The sequence below is a fragment of the Phanerochaete carnosa genome (genome assembly GCF_000300595.1).
Source record: "Phanerochaete carnosa HHB-10118-sp unplaced genomic scaffold PHACAscaffold_5, whole genome shotgun sequence".
NCBI classification, from domain to species: domain Eukaryota; kingdom Fungi; phylum Basidiomycota; class Agaricomycetes; order Polyporales; family Phanerochaetaceae; genus Phanerochaete; species Phanerochaete carnosa.
Window position 1 is genome coordinate 2,303,083 of NW_006767632.1, and position 18,791 is coordinate 2,321,873.

Genomic DNA, 18,791 nt, shown 5'->3' on the forward strand with positions numbered 1-18,791 from the left:
TGCCCGTCGCGCGTCCCGATACACCTCCGTTTCAATCCTCGGTGAAGGGTGGAGTAGATGAGAGCAGTCTGGTGGTTCGGGCAGGGATCAATTCATGGTGCGTCGCTTTTATGTTTTGTGGCAGCCTCCAGGACCTGAGCTGCCTCATAGACCTGTCTGTGTTCGACGCACACACGACCATCGAGGGTTTCGTTACAATCCTCATCACACTCATCGTCGCGCGTATTTATTCTCTGCACATACTTCTGCCATAGCTGCTGCAGACCATCCCACGTTCTACGAGCCAATGTTTGTTCAACACGAAAATAACTCCTGTCACAGACAGGATCTCTGCTCCAGATATCAACCTCTGCCGCCTCTATATAAGAGACCGAGCCCGAGAAGGGGTCCGTGCACTTGTTGCGGATGCAGACACAGCTGCAGCACGAGAAGAAGGGTGCAAGCAACGCAGGCAATGAGTACTCAGGTTCTTGAAACAGTCCCTCGCTGTCCTGCCTACTGGCGACTTATCCCCCACATCCTCGGTATTGCTCATCACTAGCCACGGCTTTGGTAGTCTCGGCGAGGGCATCAGCCAGCTGCTCACACACAAGGAGCCCAAACTTCTCACGCACCTCGATCGCCTTAAGTTTGTCCTTGCTTACAACGCCTTCGCAGTGGACAAGCTCTGCAGACGTGAACTCCACCGACTTGTCCGCGCTATATGTTGGACCTCCAAGGTCGGCGCACCCTGCGCCAAACCACTTCCTACTGCCCGGCTCCGAATACGTCTCGTGCATGCTCTGAGGTGGCCTCTACCACATTAACGGCACAAATCTCATGCGCTCCCTCGTATTTCGGAGCCCAAGAACGAGGCCGGAGTAGTAACTTTTGTACTACATTCTGGACCACGGGTTCGTACCTAATCTCGCGCCAAATCCGCAGCGGGCCGCAGTCAGCAACGGAGGCCAGTAGGAAAGAGAATTCTGTTCTATAATACATGATATGTGCTACGGGTGAGAGATGGGTCTGCGAATACATGAACATCGTATTGAGTGAATAAAATAAAGGGAAGAAGTTACGTCTCGCAGTCGCGTCTATTTTTCTGCGTGCTCTCGCTCCAGGACCTTCTGCGGTACAGCCCATCGCGCGCGACGGATGACTTGGCCCTCCAATGGCGAAGCGTCGTAAAGCTGGCTTTGTGGATTGTTCAAATACTGGTCTCTGGTAGCTGAGATAATCGGCAGCTCCTCTCCTTCATCCTCAACAGCCTCTGTAGCGGGTCCCCCGATGCTGAACGTACGCTCCGACCAGGTTTTAACCCAGCGCATAGCGCTACGGCTAAACATGAGGTATGAGCAAACATGGAACTTATCCGGTGCGTGCTTCTGAACCACCATGGCGCGGATATTGTTGGCGTCATGTGCAGGAGTACCGCCAGGATAATAGCCGACGAAGAAGCCGACAAGGACTGCGAATGCTTCTCCCTCCATGATGTCGTCGTCCTCTTGGATCTCCCACAAGGAATCGTCCACGGCCTTCACATGCATTGGCTTTGCCACGTTCGAAGAGGCTCCTGCATCTGCTGTTGACAGCTGAACACGAACGGCTTTCGTGGTGAGCGTCAAATACCCTTCTTGGTCCATGGTAGCACACGGCATGGGGACCAACGCCTCCGCAATAGGGTACTCGTTCTCCATGAGCAATGAGACTTCTTGCAGACCTCCTTGGATCCTCATGTAAGCCTTGCCGGAGACAGATGTGCGAGGGAAGATGGGAAAGGTGGAGATGCGCTGCGAAGGCAAAACGCGAAATGCGGCGGCGAGCCAGGTGACGCGCCTGCCCTGCGCGAGAATTGCACGAGCGAGTGCAATCGTAGCCTCCGCACGATCGTTTTCGTGAAACTGTGAAGTATCGAGCGTGACGCCGAAGAGTCCCATGATGCTGAAGACCATATCGACAGAACGTGACGAGGTCCGCATGAGGGCACTCTGCCAGATCGAGTGGTCTTTGATGTCTTGATCGAAATCCTTCGACATTGCGCGTGCGAGGGCGCCGACGTTGGGAGACATAACTCTGCGGGTCGGTCTCCAGAAAGGAAAGTCACGGAATGATTGGTCGGAGGGATGCGAGCTGAAGAGTTTGACTTCCATCAGCAGCGTAGTTCTGTCCTCGATGGAGAGACTACCAGTAGTGCAGGCGTCGACGATAAGGGACAAGGGTGCCATTGCCGATTTGCTTGGAGTGACCTCCTCAACAACCCCAGGATTGTCTCCTGCGCGCACCCTGCAACCACCAAGCCTCCAGGAAAACAGGACGACGACAATAGGTGGAGCAACTGCCTCCTGTAGCGTCCAGCCTCGGTGGATCCACTGGGTTTCCTCGTCAAGGCGAACGAGACGCTGTATGCCGCCAGGTGCGACGACACAGACGTGACAAGAACGATATATGGTATACATCTCACGAATCTGCCATCGTTTATCGGCCTTGCTGGTCTGCATGATGCAGAGGCGATCAAGCCAGACATGCGTCGCTCCACGAGCCATAGATGCAATGCAGGCCTCACGGAGCACTTCGAACCCGATGGGATCGCCATCTTCCGCGCCCGTCACAGAGAATACGGGCCCAGCGAAATCCTGGTCGGGTGCGTTGCCTCGCCAGACATAGGACACGGTTGCATATGTATCAGTGGGAAAGCTCGTGTACTCGTAGATGGTCAGCTTGTCGGCACGGACGTAGTCGGCGCAGTCGATGAGGCGATATCTGCAGGGAGTGCCGCATTCCGAGATGTCGAGAACGCCACTTTGTTCGAGGGTGCGCAAAGAAAGTGAGCATATAGATGTCATGACTTGCAGATGTGATGTCTGAATAGGCCCTGCGGAAAGCGAGATATCTGTGAAGGTGACTCGTCGCGTGAGATTCTCGGGAAAAAATATAATAAAAGGAAACGCACGTCGATAGGTCTGCCCTTACCTCTGGCCTGTCCAGGTGAAGGACTCAACCCCGTGAGCTTTAGCCTTTGCATGAGGCACAGCGTCTGCATGCATATGTAGATAGAGTTCTATAGAAGCGAACCCCTGCGTTCCCGAGCTAGCTGACGCTCGGACCCTAGACAGATACGCACAAGCAAGGAAGTCTGCTGCGGCATCGCCTCCAGTTTGAGAGTTTTCGAAGCTCCCTCGGCTATGGGCCAGTCGCGGTAAGTAGCAGACTGCAGAAGATTTCTTTCTCGGCGAAATCCAGAGGTGGCCAGGGTCTTGGCACTCCCTTCGCACACATCAACCCAGGCCTTGAGCTTGAGCTTGAGCCCCTGAACGTTGAACGTCTGGCAGCGCATGTCCCAACGCGTCTTGCCTGTTCTACTCTCTCTCTTCACGGCACACGCGATCTGGATCTTCTTGACCTCCGTGTGGTGAAGCCGTGTGCGTGAGCTTTACCCGATAAAGAACAATGGGTTGGACGGTAACTACATGGGCACAAAAAGGTCACTCCGGCCATGGGCCGTGCGTACAGTAAGTCAAATCAACTGTGAAATATCAAACCTGTAGAATCTAATATATGGATGCTCCTGCAGTCTCATACTCCACCCGAAAATGCACAAATCTGACATTGTACCGCGGTGGTGCCCGCTCTTGCCTATGTCTAGTCTTGCACATAGCTCTATAGCTCCTTCTTCTCCGTGGTGCACCACAACTCGATCTGTCTCTCCGTTAAGCACGTTCAAAAACGCTTCTGTAGGGAGCTCGCTTGCGATTGTGGTGGCGCGCTCGTCGGGCTCGTCTTCCGCCAGAGTTACGTCGTACTGCCACCTCCCCAGCGGCTTCGATGTCCAGCTTGTCTGTGGCGAGTTCGCGTCCTCTCGTCTGTCAAGTATTTGGACAAGTTCGTGAAGGCTAGGAAAGACAGCATTGGTGGGGGATGGCGAGCTCTCGTCTCGGGTTTCGATTAGAGTCCCGGATCTTGGAGCTTCTAGAGAACACCAGAGCGGAATGTCGATCAAGGTACTTCCAACGTCGGGGTCGTCATCAGAACTTGAAGTTCGAAACAAAGTCTCGACCAACGCCAGAGTCACGGCGAATCTGTCATCCTCTCCGAAATCTCTCGCCTGTCTCTGAAACTCCTCCTGCACTCCTATCAGGCCGAGTACACTGAGAACCATATCAACTGGTCGAGACGATACACGCGTTGCCACGCCTTGAAGAATAAGCTGGCGAATGGTATGTTCTCCAACTATCTCCTCGCCTTCATCAGCTAAGTGGTTCCAGGCTTTATATTCGATGATTCTCCGCAGCGTGTTCAGGGCTGCACTGTTTCTGCCTAGAATCAAGCGCGGCTGGAAAGTGTGTGTGCTGGCGCCTGTTTCTTTGGTAGAAGGAACGTTGTCGTGTGTCGGTGGATCGGACAGCAGCTCGCTGCCCTCGACAAAAAGTTGATGGAGGTACTGCCAGTGACACTCGCCCTCGATCAGCCAGTGCTGCTCGCTCTTCGGCCGATACCAGTCCGCCGTCAGGACTACCGCAAATTCCCAGGTGACGATGGCCTCTTGGTACGTCCATGCGCGATCTGCCCAGCTCGTTTCCTCATAGACGGACGCCAGCCTCTGCAGCCCTCCTGGTAACACCACGCACTCTTGACACTGTTCATAGACGTCATACATCCGAGTGATTTGCCAGGACTTGTCGCGGCGACTCGTTTGAAGTATGCACAAGCGATCGAGCCACAGGTACGGTGCGCTGTACCGAGAGGACCATCGGCAGGCGTACTCCAGCACCTTTATACTGATCGGACCGCCATCCTCCCGTAGACTACCGTCGCTCCGCTTTCCACAGTAGACACGGAAGCTACCGCTCTTTGACAGCTCTTCGGCTGGCGACAGAAGGCCAAACCAGACGTATGACACAGTGGTATAGAAGTTGGGATCTGCGGGTAACACAGTCGTCTCGAGTATACGTAGAACGCCTTGGTCGATGAAGGCAGTGCAGTCAATGAACCGATATCGCTCTTCGGTGGCGTATTCTTGCAAATTGACAGTCGTGTCTCGCAGCTTGTCGAGAGCGAGGGTCAGTATTCTAATATAACCCGAAACATAAGTGCATTTTCCGGTGCGGGAATCGGGCTAACCAGGGCGACGTACTCAACAAAGGCGATATCGCCTTGACTCGTTGCGCCTTCGGAATTGCTCGACATACGGGGAGCGAGTCAAGATGCAGTGGCACGAGGCAGACTAGGAGCACTTGCGATCAAGGTTCATTCTCACGATTTGTTCTATGTGCGTACAAAGTGGTATTCTGTCGGCTTTCCGCTCCACGTCGCGCGCTAGGACTATCTGGATGTTATTGGACAAAAACAAGCCCTCGCCTTCGTGTTTTCCGAAGCCGTGGGCGTCTACAGATGGCTGTACGTGGCGTTATAGTTCGCGAAAGTGCGCATTAATATCTCGCGGACTCAAATTCATAACTCATCAACGCCGTTACCAATCTCGGGCAGACCCGACATTCTAGCGAGACCGCATATCTCCTTCGATATCCGACGCAGTCTCCGACTGCCAGCGAAGCCCTGGTGCGCCGAAATGGTTCGGGACGAGACGATACAAACGGCACTACAGTCACTAGTGGGTTCCTTTCGCGGTCCTCAATCGGCTTGGATGCACACGCATGTCGGCCGTGCGGCTTGGGGGCGTTTGAGTACTTGATGCGTTCCATCAACCTTGCTCCTCTAACTCTCCCCTTCTGTTCCCTGTCTCATCTTCTCTCGCTCTTGTGTATACTTTCCCTTCCGCACAGCCGGCCCAGTTTTCAGTTGTCCATCTGGTCATGTTCGACAGTGTCAAGTGGTTCACAGAGCTGATCAAACGCATACGTTACGGGTGGGATAGTTCTGTGTGTAACGCTTAAAACAATGCTCCCAGCTAGCATTCGAACTGACGACGATCACGTCACAAGGTCGAGCCTCGTGGAACCTCTCTCGCTGAAGCGCACAGTCCGAGTCCCTCGTCTGCCCTGGTTCGTCGTGTCTATACTCCTTCTATCGAAAAGCTTATTTAAGGCCCTATCTGGATCAGGAAGTAGAGCCCACTGGAGCCACATGCGATAACACCGAGCAGAGGGCTGCGAACCCTTCGATGCCCGCAGACCGTGCTCCTATGGGAGGACTTCCAGGCACAGATGCTGGTGACGTGCCACCGTCAGATATGCAGAAAGATATCGCTGTTTGGAAAGGTTCGTTGCGAAGAATCCTCTTTGCGCATATGCACTAAATGCCTTATTAGCCTCTAAAAGCTCCGTAGCCTCTGTGGATCAGACGGCGGATGTCTCGCAGCTGCGCTGGGTCGGAACGGAGTTCATTTATTTCCTCAACATTCCTCATGACTATGTGCTGGCCAGCACACTTCCCGGGCCCGCGAGAGCAGGCCTTATGCCAGGAACTGAGGCTACGCTGACCGAGAACATCAATACCCTCCTCGAGACGCCGGTGCACTCTATCGTCAACAGTCTTCTGGAGGAGATAATGGATATGCGGATACCGAAAGGCATTCTACTCTCTTGCGACCAGCGGGTCGTCTCTGCCGATCAACTCTCTCGACTTATTGTTCCTTGGGCTCGCAATCTCTCGCAAAGCGATGTTCATTCCGAGCCTCTGCACTCGCAGCGGGGCCAGTACTGCATGCGTCTCCTGAAGAGTTTAACGACCGCAATCGACGACGCCATCTACTCGAGGACAGGCTCGTTAATAGATGAAGGCCCCGAGTCGAACGTGCTATGTGCTATTGCAATCATGATCACATCCTTGGAGCGATGCGTACAAGCTATTTGGCGTGTCGAGAAGTCAGAGATCGTGGACCGAACCAGGATGTTTGGCGAGGTGACCCAGATAATCCGGCATAACCTCAACCGCCGCTGGAACATAGGCGCTTTTCTCGAAGCGGAACGCTTGTTCAGCGCCGGGATACAGTTCGCTGCCTACGCTCTTGAATGCGGACCCACTGCTTCCAACACCGCTTCCGTCGACCCCGACAACTACACGGCGAAGCATGTCATGTCATCCTGCGAATGCGATCACATTGTTCCCCCTTTTCCCGCGATCCGCGAGCGTCTCGAAAGAAACGAGATACCCGTCCTCTCTTATGACGGCAATAGCCTCCAAGTCCGCAGTTCGCACGAAAGTCCCTACATCTCCATATCTCATGTCTGGTCAGACGGTCTTGGGAGCACCTCGGAGAAGGGGCTTCCGACATGCCAGATCGAAAGACTGACCCGTCTCGCTCGTGGTCTTGGAATCGTCGACGGCGTATTCTGGCAGGATGGCATGTGCATACCAGAAGAACGGGAGCTACGTGACCGCGCCATTGCTCTCATGGCGAAGACTTACGCAGAGGCGGACAAGGTACTCGTCCTCGATGAAGGGCTTCGCTCTGCGTGCCACCTTTCGTCTCCGCCGGAGGAATGCTTGTTACGTCTTTCTACGTCGGGTTGGACGCAGCGCATCTGGACGCTCCAGGAGGGTATGCTAGCGCGCGAGCTTTACTTCGAGCTCTCGGATGGCATTATTGACTGTTCACACTTTGACGGCCCCGCCTTCACTATCGCCCAGAAACTCATTCCCATGTTCGACCATCGACGTGCCGATGTTTCGGTCCCATCAGACTCGCCTCCTCCAATGTCATACAAACGGCGTGTGGTAAATCCTCCGCGATGCAGCGTCAACGACCTCATCCCTCTTCTGCGGTATCGCGTCACCAGCAAACCTCGGGATGAGCCTGTCGCGATTGCGGGCTTGCTCGGGCTGTCAGCCGAAAAACTTATCCCCCACAAGTCGCCAGAAGAGCGATTGAGAGCGCTTCTCATCGAGGTCAAAACTGTTCCGCGTCAATTGGCTGTGATGGGCTGGATGGAGCCCAGATTGTCTCTACCAAACTTTAGCTGGGCCCCAAAGAGCCTCAGCCATGTGCTCTGGCCGGGGGACAGCGAATCGGAGAGATACCAGACTATATGCACGGCCGATGGTCTATTCGGCGACTACACAATCGTTCGCTTCTCGCGGGAGATCGTTGCGCAGGAGCCTATAGGTGTTCTCGTGATCCTCGAACAACCGCATGGCTCGAATTCCGCTCCGAAGATTTTTAATCTCGTATTCTCCCCTCCTTTTGTTCGGCAAGTCTACTACCGCCAAAACGGTTGTTTTAAAGTTGGGGGTTTCGTAATGAAGGATGAAAGAGTTCCGGAGTCAATGCGGGAGGAGCCTGTTGGTGCGGTATTCTTTCCGGACGACAGCCCTGGACTTCCTCATCCAGATGGCCAGTACCCGACGACAACCGTGAAATTCGTGGCGCCCGCCAGCTTCCGCTTCGGCCTTCCTGACACAGTGGAAACGGCCCGCACGCGTCCCTACTGGATCATTGTACACGCAACCGTGGAATCAATGGCGAAAGTCAGGCTAACGTGAAATCATCGCGACGACGGACGGACTCCTGACGAGACCACACCAAGCGGCCCGTATTCACCGATCCTGACTTAAGCTCCTCTTTCCCCCAAGATTTCACCATATGCAGATCTTACAAATCGTCGTCGATTTCTCCATAGCTTCCCGAGTGCCCATGGTCGCGGCCGTTGTTGCAGACCTCACCTCGTGGCATATTGAATCCTCGACCGCCGAACTCGGCTCGTATATATGGACTATCGCCGCCACAGCGCGCAGAGTCGGCCTCCAAGGGGATCGTGCAGGACAAACCCCGCCCTCTGTCTCCTACTGAAGACAAGATGTGAGCCATTGCACGAGCCGCACTTATCCAACCTCACGCTGCTGGCGCACCCGGAACATCTTCAGTCTTAACGTTTCTATATCACCTCTCTTTCCTTAAGCTTCATCCGTTCTGCTTGTCTCTTTTTTATACATCCCCTTTTCATCTTCCACGGCGTCCTCTCTGGTTGCTCTTCTCAGTAGCTCAGGCTGGTTCTACGATATCCTGAACTTATGTAAGCGCTAGTAGCATTATCATGTTTGGTTGATCGCCGCCCAGGACGGCAAGTGCTGTAGTTCGTCAGCGTCGCATCATGATGTGAGATCTGCACACAGTGCAGCTATGATTAGGTATTAGTATGGTACTGACTACAGGTATGTATGAAGCAAGTCATCAAAGCACTACATTGACAATTACAGAGTCCAAGCAGAATCCAAGTGAGATGAGAACGGTGCGAGTACAACATGAAGGAGACAGGGCAGATGAGCCAGACGACGAGTGCAACTACATATATCATAAAATTAAGCTTAATCGTGAAAGCGGCCGGCATGCCCATACCAAGCGTAAAAGATGTCATCACCGTGCCCTGAGGTTCCTCAGCTGTCTCTGCACCTCGCCGATATCACTCCTGTTCCACTCTCCCACCCATGTGCCGTTTCTGTCGGCAGTGACCCACACCTCGGAAGAGCGCTTTGGAGGGGGTGTGGCGGTGACAGAGGGAGCCTGCTCGGCGTGCAGAGACGCGAAGACCATCTCGGGTGGGATGTTCTCGCCAAGTGTGCGCTTGAGCTTCGCCATGCGCCTGCGGCGGACCTCGGCGTCTGAGGGCAGCTGAGGCCCGTCAGAGCAGGTAGGTGTGATCGGGACGGCGCCAGCGCATGACGACAGCGGGACGCGAGTGTCGACGTGGGAGACGGGGACAGTGTTGATACGGAGCACGAGCGGACGCGGGCCCTCCGCAGAACGACGTCCTTTCAAGGATTTCGGCGTAGGGCATACGTCCAGACTGGGACGAGACTCTTGCATCAAGGAAAGGAGGGAGGAGTTGGATGACGACGTGGAGTACGTGGACTCCTTGCGTGAAACGAGTTCTGAAAATGACGCTATCTCGGGGAAGAGTGTGAAGACAGATGCATGGCGACGTGCTGCCTTCGTTTTCTTGCTTGTCGTCTGCGTCTGGAGAGGGCACTCGTCCGCTTCTGCGAAGCGAGGAGTGGTACCGAGCACTGCGCCGAGCTTGCGCGTGGAACGTATGAGGCGCGCACGCTGGCAGTGGTCGAGAGTGTTGCAAGTGTGCGGGGGCATGTCGTACGTGTCGTACCGTCCAGACATGATAATGGCAGGATCGGTGGTATGAGATCGTAGATGGCTGTGCAATTAAAGACGAGTGCGTCGCGTAGTATGATACTGAGAGTCGAACTGGTGGTCGGTGCACTGTGCTCTAGAGGTGGCAGGTAGTGTAGGGTAGATGAGAGAAAGGACAGAGGTGCCGTGCTGAAAACTGCAGGTCGGATGCTGGAGTCCACGTTTCGAAGGTGGCTCCGGCATGCTTTAACAGGGGATGAAACAATAGGGGTAAGGCGGGGGCGTGGCAGAGGCGATGGCCGGGACCCAAGCAGGGTCGACCTGGTCGCTGCTACGGTCTGACAACACGCTTGACAATTTTTTGACACACCTTATTGACCGCTTATGCGTTGCATTGTCAGACTCGGTCGAGAGCACAAGACAATAGTCTAAACAGGCGTGGGAAAGCTGCCAACGCCACGCTCTGAAATAGACGCGCATTGAAAGCGCTTATTACGTCAGCGCAGCGACCATGACCGCGACACAGCACAAATAATTTATCATCGTGTAGTATCCTACACACTACTCGCGTAACATGTCATAAATCCCATCATGCTCGGGCGTAAGACCTGCAAACCCCGATTACACAGCTTCGCAGTATTCTAGCAGGCGGAGAGAGCGAATGGCAACAGCGGAACGAGGAATGCAAGTGCCAACATGATGTAAGAGGAGTTGCGTGTGGCATCGTTCTTGCGGGGCGCCGGACAAGATGCGGTTGATTTTGCAGACGCGGTACTTTGGGTTCCGTTAGAGGTGGCACTCACGAAAATGCTAGATGGCGTGGGAGTGCCTGCCGTAGGCCCAGCAAAGGCGAAGGCCCCTCCATTACCACCAGTCTGGGGGCCGCTGTCCGGGACCTGCGGCAAATCGACAACGTGTCAGATGGGAGACCTCTGCGGACGGACACACATTACTCACCGGTTGCTCGTTGCTGCCAATGGCTTTCGCAGCAGCCACGAACGCAGCGTTAGTCTGGTTGCCACTCGTTGGTGCATTGATGGATCTGTTTATAATTTAGTTTAAACATCTGGAAAATGCGGATATCACGCTAACCCAACCATTCCGGCCCCACAGTCACCAGATGCCTTCGAGAAGAAGTACACCGCTGGCGTAAAGGTCAGTCGACTCGCCGCAGATATACCACGACACTTACGAATGTTCATGTTCTTGACAAAGACAGAGAACGATGTCCCGTTTGCCGTCAGGCCTGAGTCAAAGCCACCGGCAAGTGGCGAACAGGGATTATCGAAACTAGACTCCGTGACCGAGGCCGAGACATTTCTGCTAGTATATTAGATTGGCGACCTGTCCGAGCTCCTTCGTACTCACTGCGAGAAGGCAAAGCCGATTACGCTGCTGTTGCTCACTTGAATGTCCGATGGATCAAAAGTCAGAGTTCCGTTCGCGTTGACTTGGACCTAACATCCAGAATGCTCGTCAACCTTAATGCCTAGACCCGGTGGAAAACAGTCCTACGACGATCTGCGACACGCCTGTGCCCGTGGCGGTCCCCAGAGTCCCCTGCACGGCCGCACCATTCGCGTCCAGCTGACCGTTGGGACCTCCGTTGCTTCCGTTCGCTGACCTGCCAATGACGGCCACTCCTCCGTTCGCTCCAAATGAGTTTCCTCCGCTTCCGCCGCTACCCCCGCTCCCGCCGACTGCATTGCCGCCGCTCGCGGACTGTCTGGAGAAGAGCCTGCTGCCGCCTTGTGAGCCCCCGGGGTGGGCAATCGCCAGGGGAAGTAGCGCAAAGAGTGCTACCACGTTGAAGAAGTGGGGGGTCATGATTATGTCTTGTGTTCTCTTCGGATCTCGTTCCTTATAACCGAACGTCTCAACGCGTTAAGGTCTCGCTTGGCTCGCGATTACCGAGACCTCTGATGAGGAGCACCTCCCCTAACACGGCCTTCGGATGGCAGTTCGGTAGTGAAACCCCCTTGCGTCGAGAAGATGCTATCCAAGGACCAAAACCGTCTGGGATGTCTTTGATCTGCGTCGGTACACCAGACATGGGGCCAGACTTTCGGAACCTGAAAGATGTGACAAAGAAGGCTGGCACTATGGGCCTAAAGGGGGAGTTCGCTCGTTTCCACAGGGCGGCGCTCCATTTCTTCCTCCGTCACTTATCTTTTGAATGTCTGGTATAAACGAGTACCGTAGCATCTGGAGTGCAAGTAGAAAAAATATGAAAAATTTTAGATGAGAGTAGTGCGCTGTCTGAGAGCTTCCGCTAGATAGTGACAAAAGTAGGGGTGTTCGCACTTGTGTCACACATCAGTCACGTCGGCCGTCGCTCGGCAGTGAGCTCAGCTGTAGGCTCCGTGCAGACTGATCAGCGGAGTGAGAAACAGACGCCTGTCGGATGCTAATTGTCACGCTTTTGCGCGATTTGGCCAGTCGAACGTCTTCCTCCCCAAGGATACGCTATCCGGCGCATGTAATAGATGTATATAAGAATATATATATATATACCTCTCATGTACCCCGTCGCGGATTCAATCTGTCAGTGGGCATAGATCTCATTGCATCACTCAAGCGAAGGGCCTCGTTTACTCACCTCGTTATCCTTGAGCTTCCCCCGTTTTGTGACATATTATTTTGGATATTGTGTACTTTTGGTACACATATGCCGCATCTTTAATCTCAGAATTTTCTGAGGGCGGGAATGTGGAGCCACAGGGAGTTCTTACTTTTCAAAAAGTGCGAACTCCCCCTTCCAGTAGGATAGTATGCCAGACTCATGATCGTAAGCATAACGAGATCAGTTTAGAGTCACCTCTGGGCTCTCAGGCTCTCGAACATCTGCCATTATCTTGCACTCATTTGGACGTCAGAAACAACATGTCTGAGGGTCTTTTGCAGTGGCAACATCTTGAGGATGATAAGGACCACAAAAGCCGTCATGATCGTAGGCGACTGTCTATAAAGCGACCGAGCAGTCTGGCAAGACCGTCGGGGTTCGAAATGACACTCCCGAATTCCAAGTTTATGCGAGACACACCCGAGATCCGCAAAGGTGTATAAGATGATCTGCTCGGTGTATCTCATTACTCCACATGCTTGTGTACGATCGAACGACGAGGGCACATAATGCGTCCTCTGCCTGCGTCTTCGGCGTGGGTCCTTATGTCAAAACTGGTAGAAGATTGGGTATGTGTTTGTATAGCGGTAAGAACAAGCTATCCGTCGCGATAAGACGCAGGGATGAAATAATTAGGATAGACGTTAGCGTGACAAACATACAAAATCGTGTCTGGCACTTGCGGTAGCAAGAAGTCCATCGGGAAATACTACGAAGGAACTAGGTATACCCCTTACTCTAGAGGGCGAAAGCGAAGAGACCAGCGACAACACTAAGAAGGCCAAGGGTGCTGCTAGCGCCATGCTGGACGGCGGCGCCTGGGGTGGTGCTGGCGCTGGCGCTGGCAGACGTGCCGGAGCCTGCCGACGTTGCCGAAGCACCGGAAACGCTCGGTGTACCTGTAGTAGGACCAGCAGAGGCGGCAATGCCTACACCACCAGTCTGTAGACCAGTGGCTGAGACCTGCAAGGCGAATGGTTAGCCTTCGTATGTTGTCTTGGTGGGGGAGAATGCCTGACCGTTGATTCACCGCCACCAATAGCCTGGGCGGCGGCGACAAGGGCGGAAGTGCTGTTAGTGCCGCTAGCAGCGGCGTTGATGGTGCTACAATATCCATGAGTGGCCGATCAGACTGCCTCACATGCGGAGATCACGTACCCGACCATGCCGAGACCACAGTGCGTGGGGACAATGCACATGAAGGAGATGGCTGAGAAAGACCATTTGAGAGATGTAACTGGCGCAATACTGGAGAGACCACTCACGATCCGTAGTCGTGACGTTGACAGAGAAAGAGTTACCAGCATTGACTATACCAGAGCTGAACCCTCCCTCTAGTGGGGAGCAGGGGTTGGCGAAGCTTGTTTGGGTGACAGAATGGCCTATGGAGCTAAAATACCGTGAATAACGGTGCACCATTGGGGTAGGGGGCAAACATACCTGCCGAATACGAATGTGACGATCGTTCCGATTGAAGCATTGACATTGTTTGGCGTGTACGAGAATCCGTCCGCAGCGACTTGCACCTGCGGTCATGGTATGAGTATGCAGCGTTCGTTGCACCTAGATACGATAACACTTACCAGAACCTGGCCGGAGGAAGCATCAGCGTTCCCAGTCGCAGCGCTTGCTGCAGCAGATGTCGAGGACGTCGAGGACGTCGTGGCAGGGGCGGGGGGAGCACCGTACGCCTGACCCAAGACAACGGGAATCAACGAGAAAGCGGCAAGGGCGAGCTTGTACATGGCGTGTCTTTTTGAGTTTCACGCTCGAGCGGATGGTCCTGGATTTTCTCGAGGGAGATGGCAGGGTGAGGGCCCTGCCTTGTCGACTCACCTTTTTATCGTGCCAGCGAGCGTCACGCATGGCGACCGCAAGGAACAAAGCGCAGCAGCTGTCCGTTAGGCTGGTGTCCAGTGGCGTACATCAGCATGGACCGCAGCTGCGGTATTGGCAACTGGATCGCGTGAAGACATATTTTACACGCCTGAAACGTACACCCGGACGCACCATAACTGATACGCCGCTCGATATCGGCGCCAGCATCTCGGAATGCTGCCAAGCACAACAGCCGGTACGTCGACTTTCCCACCCATATTGACGGGAGATTGTTTAGCTGTGCAGACGCAGCATGAATGAGCACGAAGACCGATTGTCTCTCAGCATCTTCCCCAGGACCGGCTGTATGCCAGATAGTCCTGGTCACTGAGTATCGCTTGGTGCGATCTAAAACAAAAAAAAAATCAAACACCGTCAGTTGCAAACAGCGCAAAATTAGCGCACCTGGCTGGACCGCGGACGATTGACAGGTCAGGGAATTTGATCAGGATGCCGACGGCACATTGCGGCTGATTTTCTTCTCCGACAAACCCCGCATCTTCGACTCCTCGACATCAGAACAGAGCGGGACTCCGTGTCCCCATTTGGCAGGGAGTTCTCATAGCCACCGCCAGCGAATCACGAACGGTTTCACTCGACGGGTATAGACAAGCATGATTATGTCCGAGTAAAAAAATCTACATGAGACTTCGAAGCGATGGTAGGAATCCGTCTACGCCCTGACGTGCGGGGATGTGCAGGCTGCGCCCTGGAAATGTCTAGAGGGCAACGGCGAAGACGCCAGCAACAACACCAAGTACTGCCAAGACGCTGCTGAAAGCCAGTGACGAAGCACCTGAGGAAGATCCTGTCGAGGAAGAGCCACTGGTGGGGGAAGAGCCCGCGACGGAGGGAGTGCCACTTGTGGGGCCAGCAGTCGCGACCGCGCCGACACCGCCAGTCTGGGGGCCGTTGTCGGTAATCTGCGAGTGATCGCATTAGTGCGGGTGCGTTAGTTGGATGGATTAGAACTCACGGTCTGCTCGCTGGCGCCGATGGCAGAAGCAGCAGCCAAAAAGGCAGAGTTGGAGCCGTTGCCACTTGATGGCGCGTTGATGGTGCCAGCCATACCAAGACCACAATGTGTCGGGAACTTACAGGCGAAGTAAACGGCTGAACGACTAAGTCAGCAGGACGGCTGGTGCGCGGTATACCCGAACTTACGGGTGCTAGCATCAGTAACATTGACAGAGAAGGTGGTATCCATGGTTAAGCCAGAGTCGAAGCCACCCGACATAGGCGTGCATGGGTCAGCAAACGACATCTGGGTGACAGAATGCTGGATTGACCTGCAAAGGGCGTAAAAATCAGGATCCTTCAGAGCAGAAACTTAAATACATACGCCTGGAAGCTGAAGGTGACAAGGGTGCCAACCGGAGCCTGGATATCCGAAGGTGTGTAGCTGATGCCACCGTTCGCGCCGACTTGGACCTTTGCACGTACGTAGTAAGTATTGAGTCAATGAAACGAATAAAATAACCATACTCACAATAATCTCATTCGAGTTCGCCGCCGCAGATGATGCGGCGCTGGATACCGAGGAGGTGGTGGGGGTGGCAGGGCCTGGAGGTGGCCCGTAGAGCTGCGGGGAGGCGAGAGCCAAAGGGAAAAGAGCGAGGGCGAGGGCGGCCTTGAACATCGCTGCGAGCGTCGGGTCGTAGACTGAGATGGTGAGAGTGTGCTTCTTGTCTTGCCACTTGAATTCGCTTCACGATCTTATACTCGACCGTAGGAACGAGCGTCCGAGCTGGTGAGAAGTATTGTCTCCTGCAAGAAAAGAAGTGTCCCACAAGACCAGCACTTCCGTCTGTCAATCCATAGCTGCGCAAAGCTGGGAACAAGCAACAATCTCAGATCTCTGCTTGACTGGAAGGGAGTGTTGTGAGCGTAAACGTATGACTGCGGGAACTATCTCACATACCTGGCGGATTTGTTCACAGCATGGTCACCGGATTTGAAGTGCTGGTAGCCACGCCTGCAAGAAGTAAAATCGGATGGGAAGACTCAATTTCACGATGCTATGCGTGCACCACTGTACTCACAGGCATGAGAACTTACGCGCCGTTCTAGCGTGTCTGACGACCTTCCTGAGCTGCGATCCATCAAGAAAAGCAGCTGGCGTGCGTAGAGGCTGGTACGAGCATGCTGGTGACAGCTACAATAATGAGCAGAGCATAGTTGTGTGAGGCCCTTGGTGATGCTAGAATTACCGGTGCGTTGTCCTGCCCGACGATGAGATAGTTCCGCCGCTTTTGGGCCGTTTCAATACGCTCACATAAGTACGCGCTTCGTTCGCTCATTCTCTGTTGTTCGTCCGCATCTTCAGTATGAGCTTGAACTTCTAGCAACCAGAGCTCGTTCCTGCTCTGTCCGACATTACGAGCGATTTACCGCCCACCGCGGGTTTACAGATGTGCAGTGCCACCACGGGGAATCAGGCACCTGGCCGAGGCACTCTGAGGTTCAAGCGGAGATTGAACAGCACACGGCCGCAGCAGCCGGAAATGGCAGTGCGAGATAGCCTTCGGCGCTTCTTCGATCAGCGGATGCTGTTGTCTCTCCTCGAACATTCCCATGGCGCATCGCCCGTGGGTGACTGACCTGAGAGTCTCATGCCTGATGCGGCTCAACGTCTTCGCCTATTCCTATCGCGACCCTTCCGCAGCATCCACTCCACGTTCGTAAATTGGTCCACAAGGTAGCAGTAAGCACGCAACGATGATCATTGGGCCTTCGAGGCGGAACACCCTGGCTGACTAGGCCATCTAGATGACCCCGTGAACATCAAATGACCGACTCTCCAGAGGAGAATAACTGCCTCGATCGATGCTGCGCAAACTCGATCGCAAAATGGTCGCACACCTGCCGGTCGCAGCTGCGCAGCCCGCGCGGTATCAGCTCATGCATCAAGCGTGTCCCGCTGTTTTCCCAACCTATCGCGGGTATCCGATGCGCGCGGTGAGAAATGTGGTCTACAGACGGTGGTTACGGGGGTGTACGCACTAGTGTGAGAAGAATCGTAACGAATACCGGCTGAAGGGCAGTGATGACCATTAGATGAATATCTCAGTCAGCATCCGGGTATGTCGCAGCCTTGAGAGCTTGAGAATTCATAGCGTTAACGCTAGGAGAGCTGTAGATGGCTGTAGATGGCCGTAGATGCCTTCCAATTTCACATGACAAGATCGGGAAATGCTCATGTCGTCCCGCTCCGTTTTCCCAACGTACGTTTCCCTTGACTCAGACAGCTTCAGCCTTCTCGAAATAATGCTATGCAACCGGGGCAGGCTGCCAGCGATTGCTGAACGTTGAACATCCGTGTTACGATATTTTTCTTCAAGTTTCGCATGTCAGACAAGACCGCAGGTCGCAGGCCTATCATTGGTATTTGGACTACGCGCCAAAGTACAACGACGGCGATGACGGCGATGACGACGCTGACGTTGGTCTCTGTGTACGATCAACGGCTCGTCAGAGAGCTCGATCATAGCCGCGACGTCCATTTGCGACTATAAATTCACGACAACTTTGCAATTCTTCCTCAGAACACTCTTGCCTTCGTACATTCACAATCTCAAACAGTGCCAAATCTCTCATACTCACCCGATTTTACCACAACCATGGTCCTGGTCTTGAAGCAGTCGCTCGCGCTGCTCGTGCCCGCGATATACACTTCAGACGCTTCGCGAACCCCGTCCTCGGGTCATCGTGGTGGCAACGCACACCCCTCGCGTTCGTCCTCGGACATGGACGTTCACTCGTCCATCGTCAGACGATCCTCCCATGCACGCGGCAAACCCTGCCAATCTGGACCGTCTGCCAAGGGCAAACGTGTCCACGACGCAAAGTGTGGACGCTCGCTCCAGCGAGCGCCGTCATACAGTCATCGCCAGTGCGATCGTCACGTCGCGGTGACAGAGTCGCATCTCTGCCCGCCCGCCCGCCGCATGTGCTCTGGGCTGCCCGTGCCCCCAAGGAACTATCGCCTCTCGCCCCCTCGCATGACCCTGCCACGCGTCACCGAATGCTCGACGATGTCAGAGGTCAGCCTGCTGTCGAACACTGGGGACTTCGCTTCAGAAGAAGGGGTACTCCGGGACGTTTCGCCTACGCGCCCGTCCCTGCGCCGCAGAGAGTCATCCGTGGCCCAGCTCCGCGAGGTTCTCTTCGCGCCTCAGCTTACATGCGTCGCGAAGTTCTCCTCGGATCATTTGTATCTCTAGCGCATGCTGTCTTTTGAATCAAACCAGTGGTTTGTCCCAATTGCCC

At 54.4% G+C, this 18,791-nt stretch overlaps 10 protein-coding genes across 10 annotated transcripts; 2 read left to right on the forward strand and 8 right to left on the reverse strand.

Moving 5' to 3' along the window:
* Nucleotides 1–946: 946 nt before the first annotated feature.
* PHACADRAFT_256518 (uncharacterized protein) lies at nt 947–2,903 on the reverse strand. Its single transcript, XM_007395962.1, has one exon. The coding sequence runs from the start codon at nt 2,823–2,825 to the stop codon at nt 1,077–1,079; it is 1,749 nt and encodes a 582-aa protein (XP_007396024.1). The 5' UTR covers nt 2,826–2,903; the 3' UTR covers nt 947–1,076.
* A 599-nt stretch (nt 2,904–3,502) lies between these two features.
* On the reverse strand, nt 3,503–3,796 carry PHACADRAFT_60382 (uncharacterized protein; the record flags this gene model as incomplete). Its single annotated transcript, XM_007395963.1, has 1 exon — nt 3,503–3,796. A coding segment is annotated over one exon (294 nt), but the record flags the coding sequence as incomplete, so codon positions are not given.
* Nucleotides 3,797–4,642: 846 nt separating this feature from the next.
* On the reverse strand, nt 4,643–5,047 carry PHACADRAFT_61990 (uncharacterized protein; the record flags this gene model as incomplete). Its single annotated transcript, XM_007395964.1, has 1 exon — nt 4,643–5,047. A coding segment is annotated over one exon (405 nt), but the record flags the coding sequence as incomplete, so codon positions are not given.
* A 583-nt stretch (nt 5,048–5,630) lies between these two features.
* Nucleotides 5,631–8,753, forward strand: PHACADRAFT_256522 (uncharacterized protein). The gene is made up of 4 exons (XM_007395965.1): nt 5,631–5,858; nt 5,922–5,981; nt 6,041–6,197; nt 6,248–8,753. The coding sequence occupies exons 1-4, from the start codon at nt 5,793–5,795 to the stop codon at nt 8,419–8,421; spliced, it is 2,457 nt and encodes an 818-aa protein (XP_007396027.1). The 5' UTR covers nt 5,631–5,792; the 3' UTR covers nt 8,422–8,753.
* Nucleotides 8,754–9,026: 273 nt separating this feature from the next.
* PHACADRAFT_256523 (uncharacterized protein) lies at nt 9,027–10,433 on the reverse strand. The gene has a single exon (XM_007395966.1). The coding sequence runs from the start codon at nt 10,046–10,048 to the stop codon at nt 9,293–9,295; it is 756 nt and encodes a 251-aa protein (XP_007396028.1). The 5' UTR covers nt 10,049–10,433; the 3' UTR covers nt 9,027–9,292.
* Nucleotides 10,434–10,447: 14 nt separating this feature from the next.
* On the reverse strand, nt 10,448–12,080 carry PHACADRAFT_173866 (uncharacterized protein). Its single transcript, XM_007395967.1, has 6 exons — nt 11,537–12,080; nt 11,390–11,478; nt 11,214–11,341; nt 11,114–11,165; nt 10,979–11,063; nt 10,448–10,917 (listed from the first exon to the last, which is right to left on the reverse strand). The coding sequence occupies exons 1-6, from the start codon at nt 11,846–11,848 to the stop codon at nt 10,663–10,665; spliced, it is 921 nt and encodes a 306-aa protein (XP_007396029.1). The 5' UTR covers nt 11,849–12,080; the 3' UTR covers nt 10,448–10,662.
* Nucleotides 12,081–13,140: 1,060 nt separating this feature from the next.
* Nucleotides 13,141–14,859, reverse strand: PHACADRAFT_256528 (uncharacterized protein). The gene is made up of 7 exons (XM_007395968.1): nt 14,655–14,859; nt 14,228–14,601; nt 14,085–14,170; nt 13,910–14,034; nt 13,803–13,854; nt 13,664–13,748; nt 13,141–13,607 (listed from the first exon to the last, which is right to left on the reverse strand). The coding sequence occupies exons 2-7, from the start codon at nt 14,387–14,389 to the stop codon at nt 13,383–13,385; spliced, it is 735 nt and encodes a 244-aa protein (XP_007396030.1). The 5' UTR covers nt 14,390–14,601; nt 14,655–14,859; the 3' UTR covers nt 13,141–13,382.
* A 239-nt stretch (nt 14,860–15,098) lies between these two features.
* PHACADRAFT_256531 (uncharacterized protein) lies at nt 15,099–16,465 on the reverse strand. Its single transcript, XM_007395969.1, has 6 exons — nt 16,444–16,465; nt 16,012–16,388; nt 15,865–15,953; nt 15,687–15,811; nt 15,499–15,635; nt 15,099–15,445 (listed from the first exon to the last, which is right to left on the reverse strand). Exons 2-6 carry the CDS (start codon nt 16,159–16,161, stop codon nt 15,242–15,244), a joined length of 705 nt encoding a protein of 234 aa, XP_007396031.1. The 5' UTR covers nt 16,162–16,388; nt 16,444–16,465; the 3' UTR covers nt 15,099–15,241.
* Nucleotides 16,466–16,511: 46 nt separating this feature from the next.
* Nucleotides 16,512–16,957, reverse strand: PHACADRAFT_256532 (uncharacterized protein). The gene has a single exon (XM_007395970.1). The coding sequence runs from the start codon at nt 16,820–16,822 to the stop codon at nt 16,625–16,627; it is 198 nt and encodes a 65-aa protein (XP_007396032.1). The 5' UTR covers nt 16,823–16,957; the 3' UTR covers nt 16,512–16,624.
* A 700-nt stretch (nt 16,958–17,657) lies between these two features.
* PHACADRAFT_256536 (uncharacterized protein) lies at nt 17,658–18,786 on the forward strand. Its single transcript, XM_007395971.1, has 2 exons — nt 17,658–18,538; nt 18,571–18,786. Exons 1-2 carry the CDS (start codon nt 18,143–18,145, stop codon nt 18,760–18,762), a joined length of 588 nt encoding a protein of 195 aa, XP_007396033.1. The 5' UTR covers nt 17,658–18,142; the 3' UTR covers nt 18,763–18,786.
* Nucleotides 18,787–18,791: the final 5 nt, after the last annotated feature.

Coding starts and splice junctions, on each gene's coding strand:
- PHACADRAFT_173866 (XM_007395967.1), bottom strand. CDS start 11,848: ATGACCCCCCACTTCTTCAACGTGGTAGCACTCTTTGCGCTACTTCCC. Junction 11,342..11,389: donor ATCGGCTTTGCCTTCTCGCA/GTGAGTACGAAG, acceptor ATATACTAGCAG/AAATGTCTCGGCCTCGGTCA. Junction 11,166..11,213: donor TGTCAAGAACATGAACATTC/GTAAGTGTCGTG, acceptor CCTTTACGCCAG/CGGTGTACTTCTTCTCGAAG.
- PHACADRAFT_256536 (XM_007395971.1), top strand. CDS start 18,143: ATGGTCCTGGTCTTGAAGCAGTCGCTCGCGCTGCTCGTGCCCGCGATA. Junction 18,539..18,570: donor CTCGCATGACCCTGCCACGC/GTCACCGAATGC, acceptor GTCAGAGGTCAG/CCTGCTGTCGAACACTGGGG.
- PHACADRAFT_256532 (XM_007395970.1), bottom strand. CDS start 16,822: ATGAGCGAACGAAGCGCGTACTTATGTGAGCGTATTGAAACGGCCCAA.
- PHACADRAFT_256531 (XM_007395969.1), bottom strand. CDS start 16,161: ATGTTCAAGGCCGCCCTCGCCCTCGCTCTTTTCCCTTTGGCTCTCGCC. Junction 15,812..15,864: donor GTCACCTTCAGCTTCCAGGC/GTATGTATTTAA, acceptor CGCCCTTTGCAG/GTCAATCCAGCATTCTGTCA. Junction 15,446..15,498: donor TCGGCGCCAGCGAGCAGACC/GTGAGTTCTAAT, acceptor GATCACTCGCAG/ATTACCGACAACGGCCCCCA.
- PHACADRAFT_256523 (XM_007395966.1), bottom strand. CDS start 10,048: ATGTCTGGACGGTACGACACGTACGACATGCCCCCGCACACTTGCAAC.
- PHACADRAFT_256522 (XM_007395965.1), top strand. CDS start 5,793: ATGTTCGACAGTGTCAAGTGGTTCACAGAGCTGATCAAACGCATACGT. Junction 5,859..5,921: donor GTTACGGGTGGGATAGTTCT/GTGTGTAACGCT, acceptor TCACGTCACAAG/GTCGAGCCTCGTGGAACCTC. Junction 6,198..6,247: donor AGATATCGCTGTTTGGAAAG/GTTCGTTGCGAA, acceptor ATGCCTTATTAG/CCTCTAAAAGCTCCGTAGCC.
- PHACADRAFT_256528 (XM_007395968.1), bottom strand. CDS start 14,389: ATGTACAAGCTCGCCCTTGCCGCTTTCTCGTTGATTCCCGTTGTCTTG. Junction 14,035..14,084: donor GTCACATTCGTATTCGGCAG/GTATGTTTGCCC, acceptor ACGGTATTTTAG/CTCCATAGGCCATTCTGTCA. Junction 13,608..13,663: donor TTGGTGGCGGTGAATCAACG/GTCAGGCATTCT, acceptor TTCGCCTTGCAG/GTCTCAGCCACTGGTCTACA.
- PHACADRAFT_256518 (XM_007395962.1), bottom strand. CDS start 2,825: ATGACATCTATATGCTCACTTTCTTTGCGCACCCTCGAACAAAGTGGC.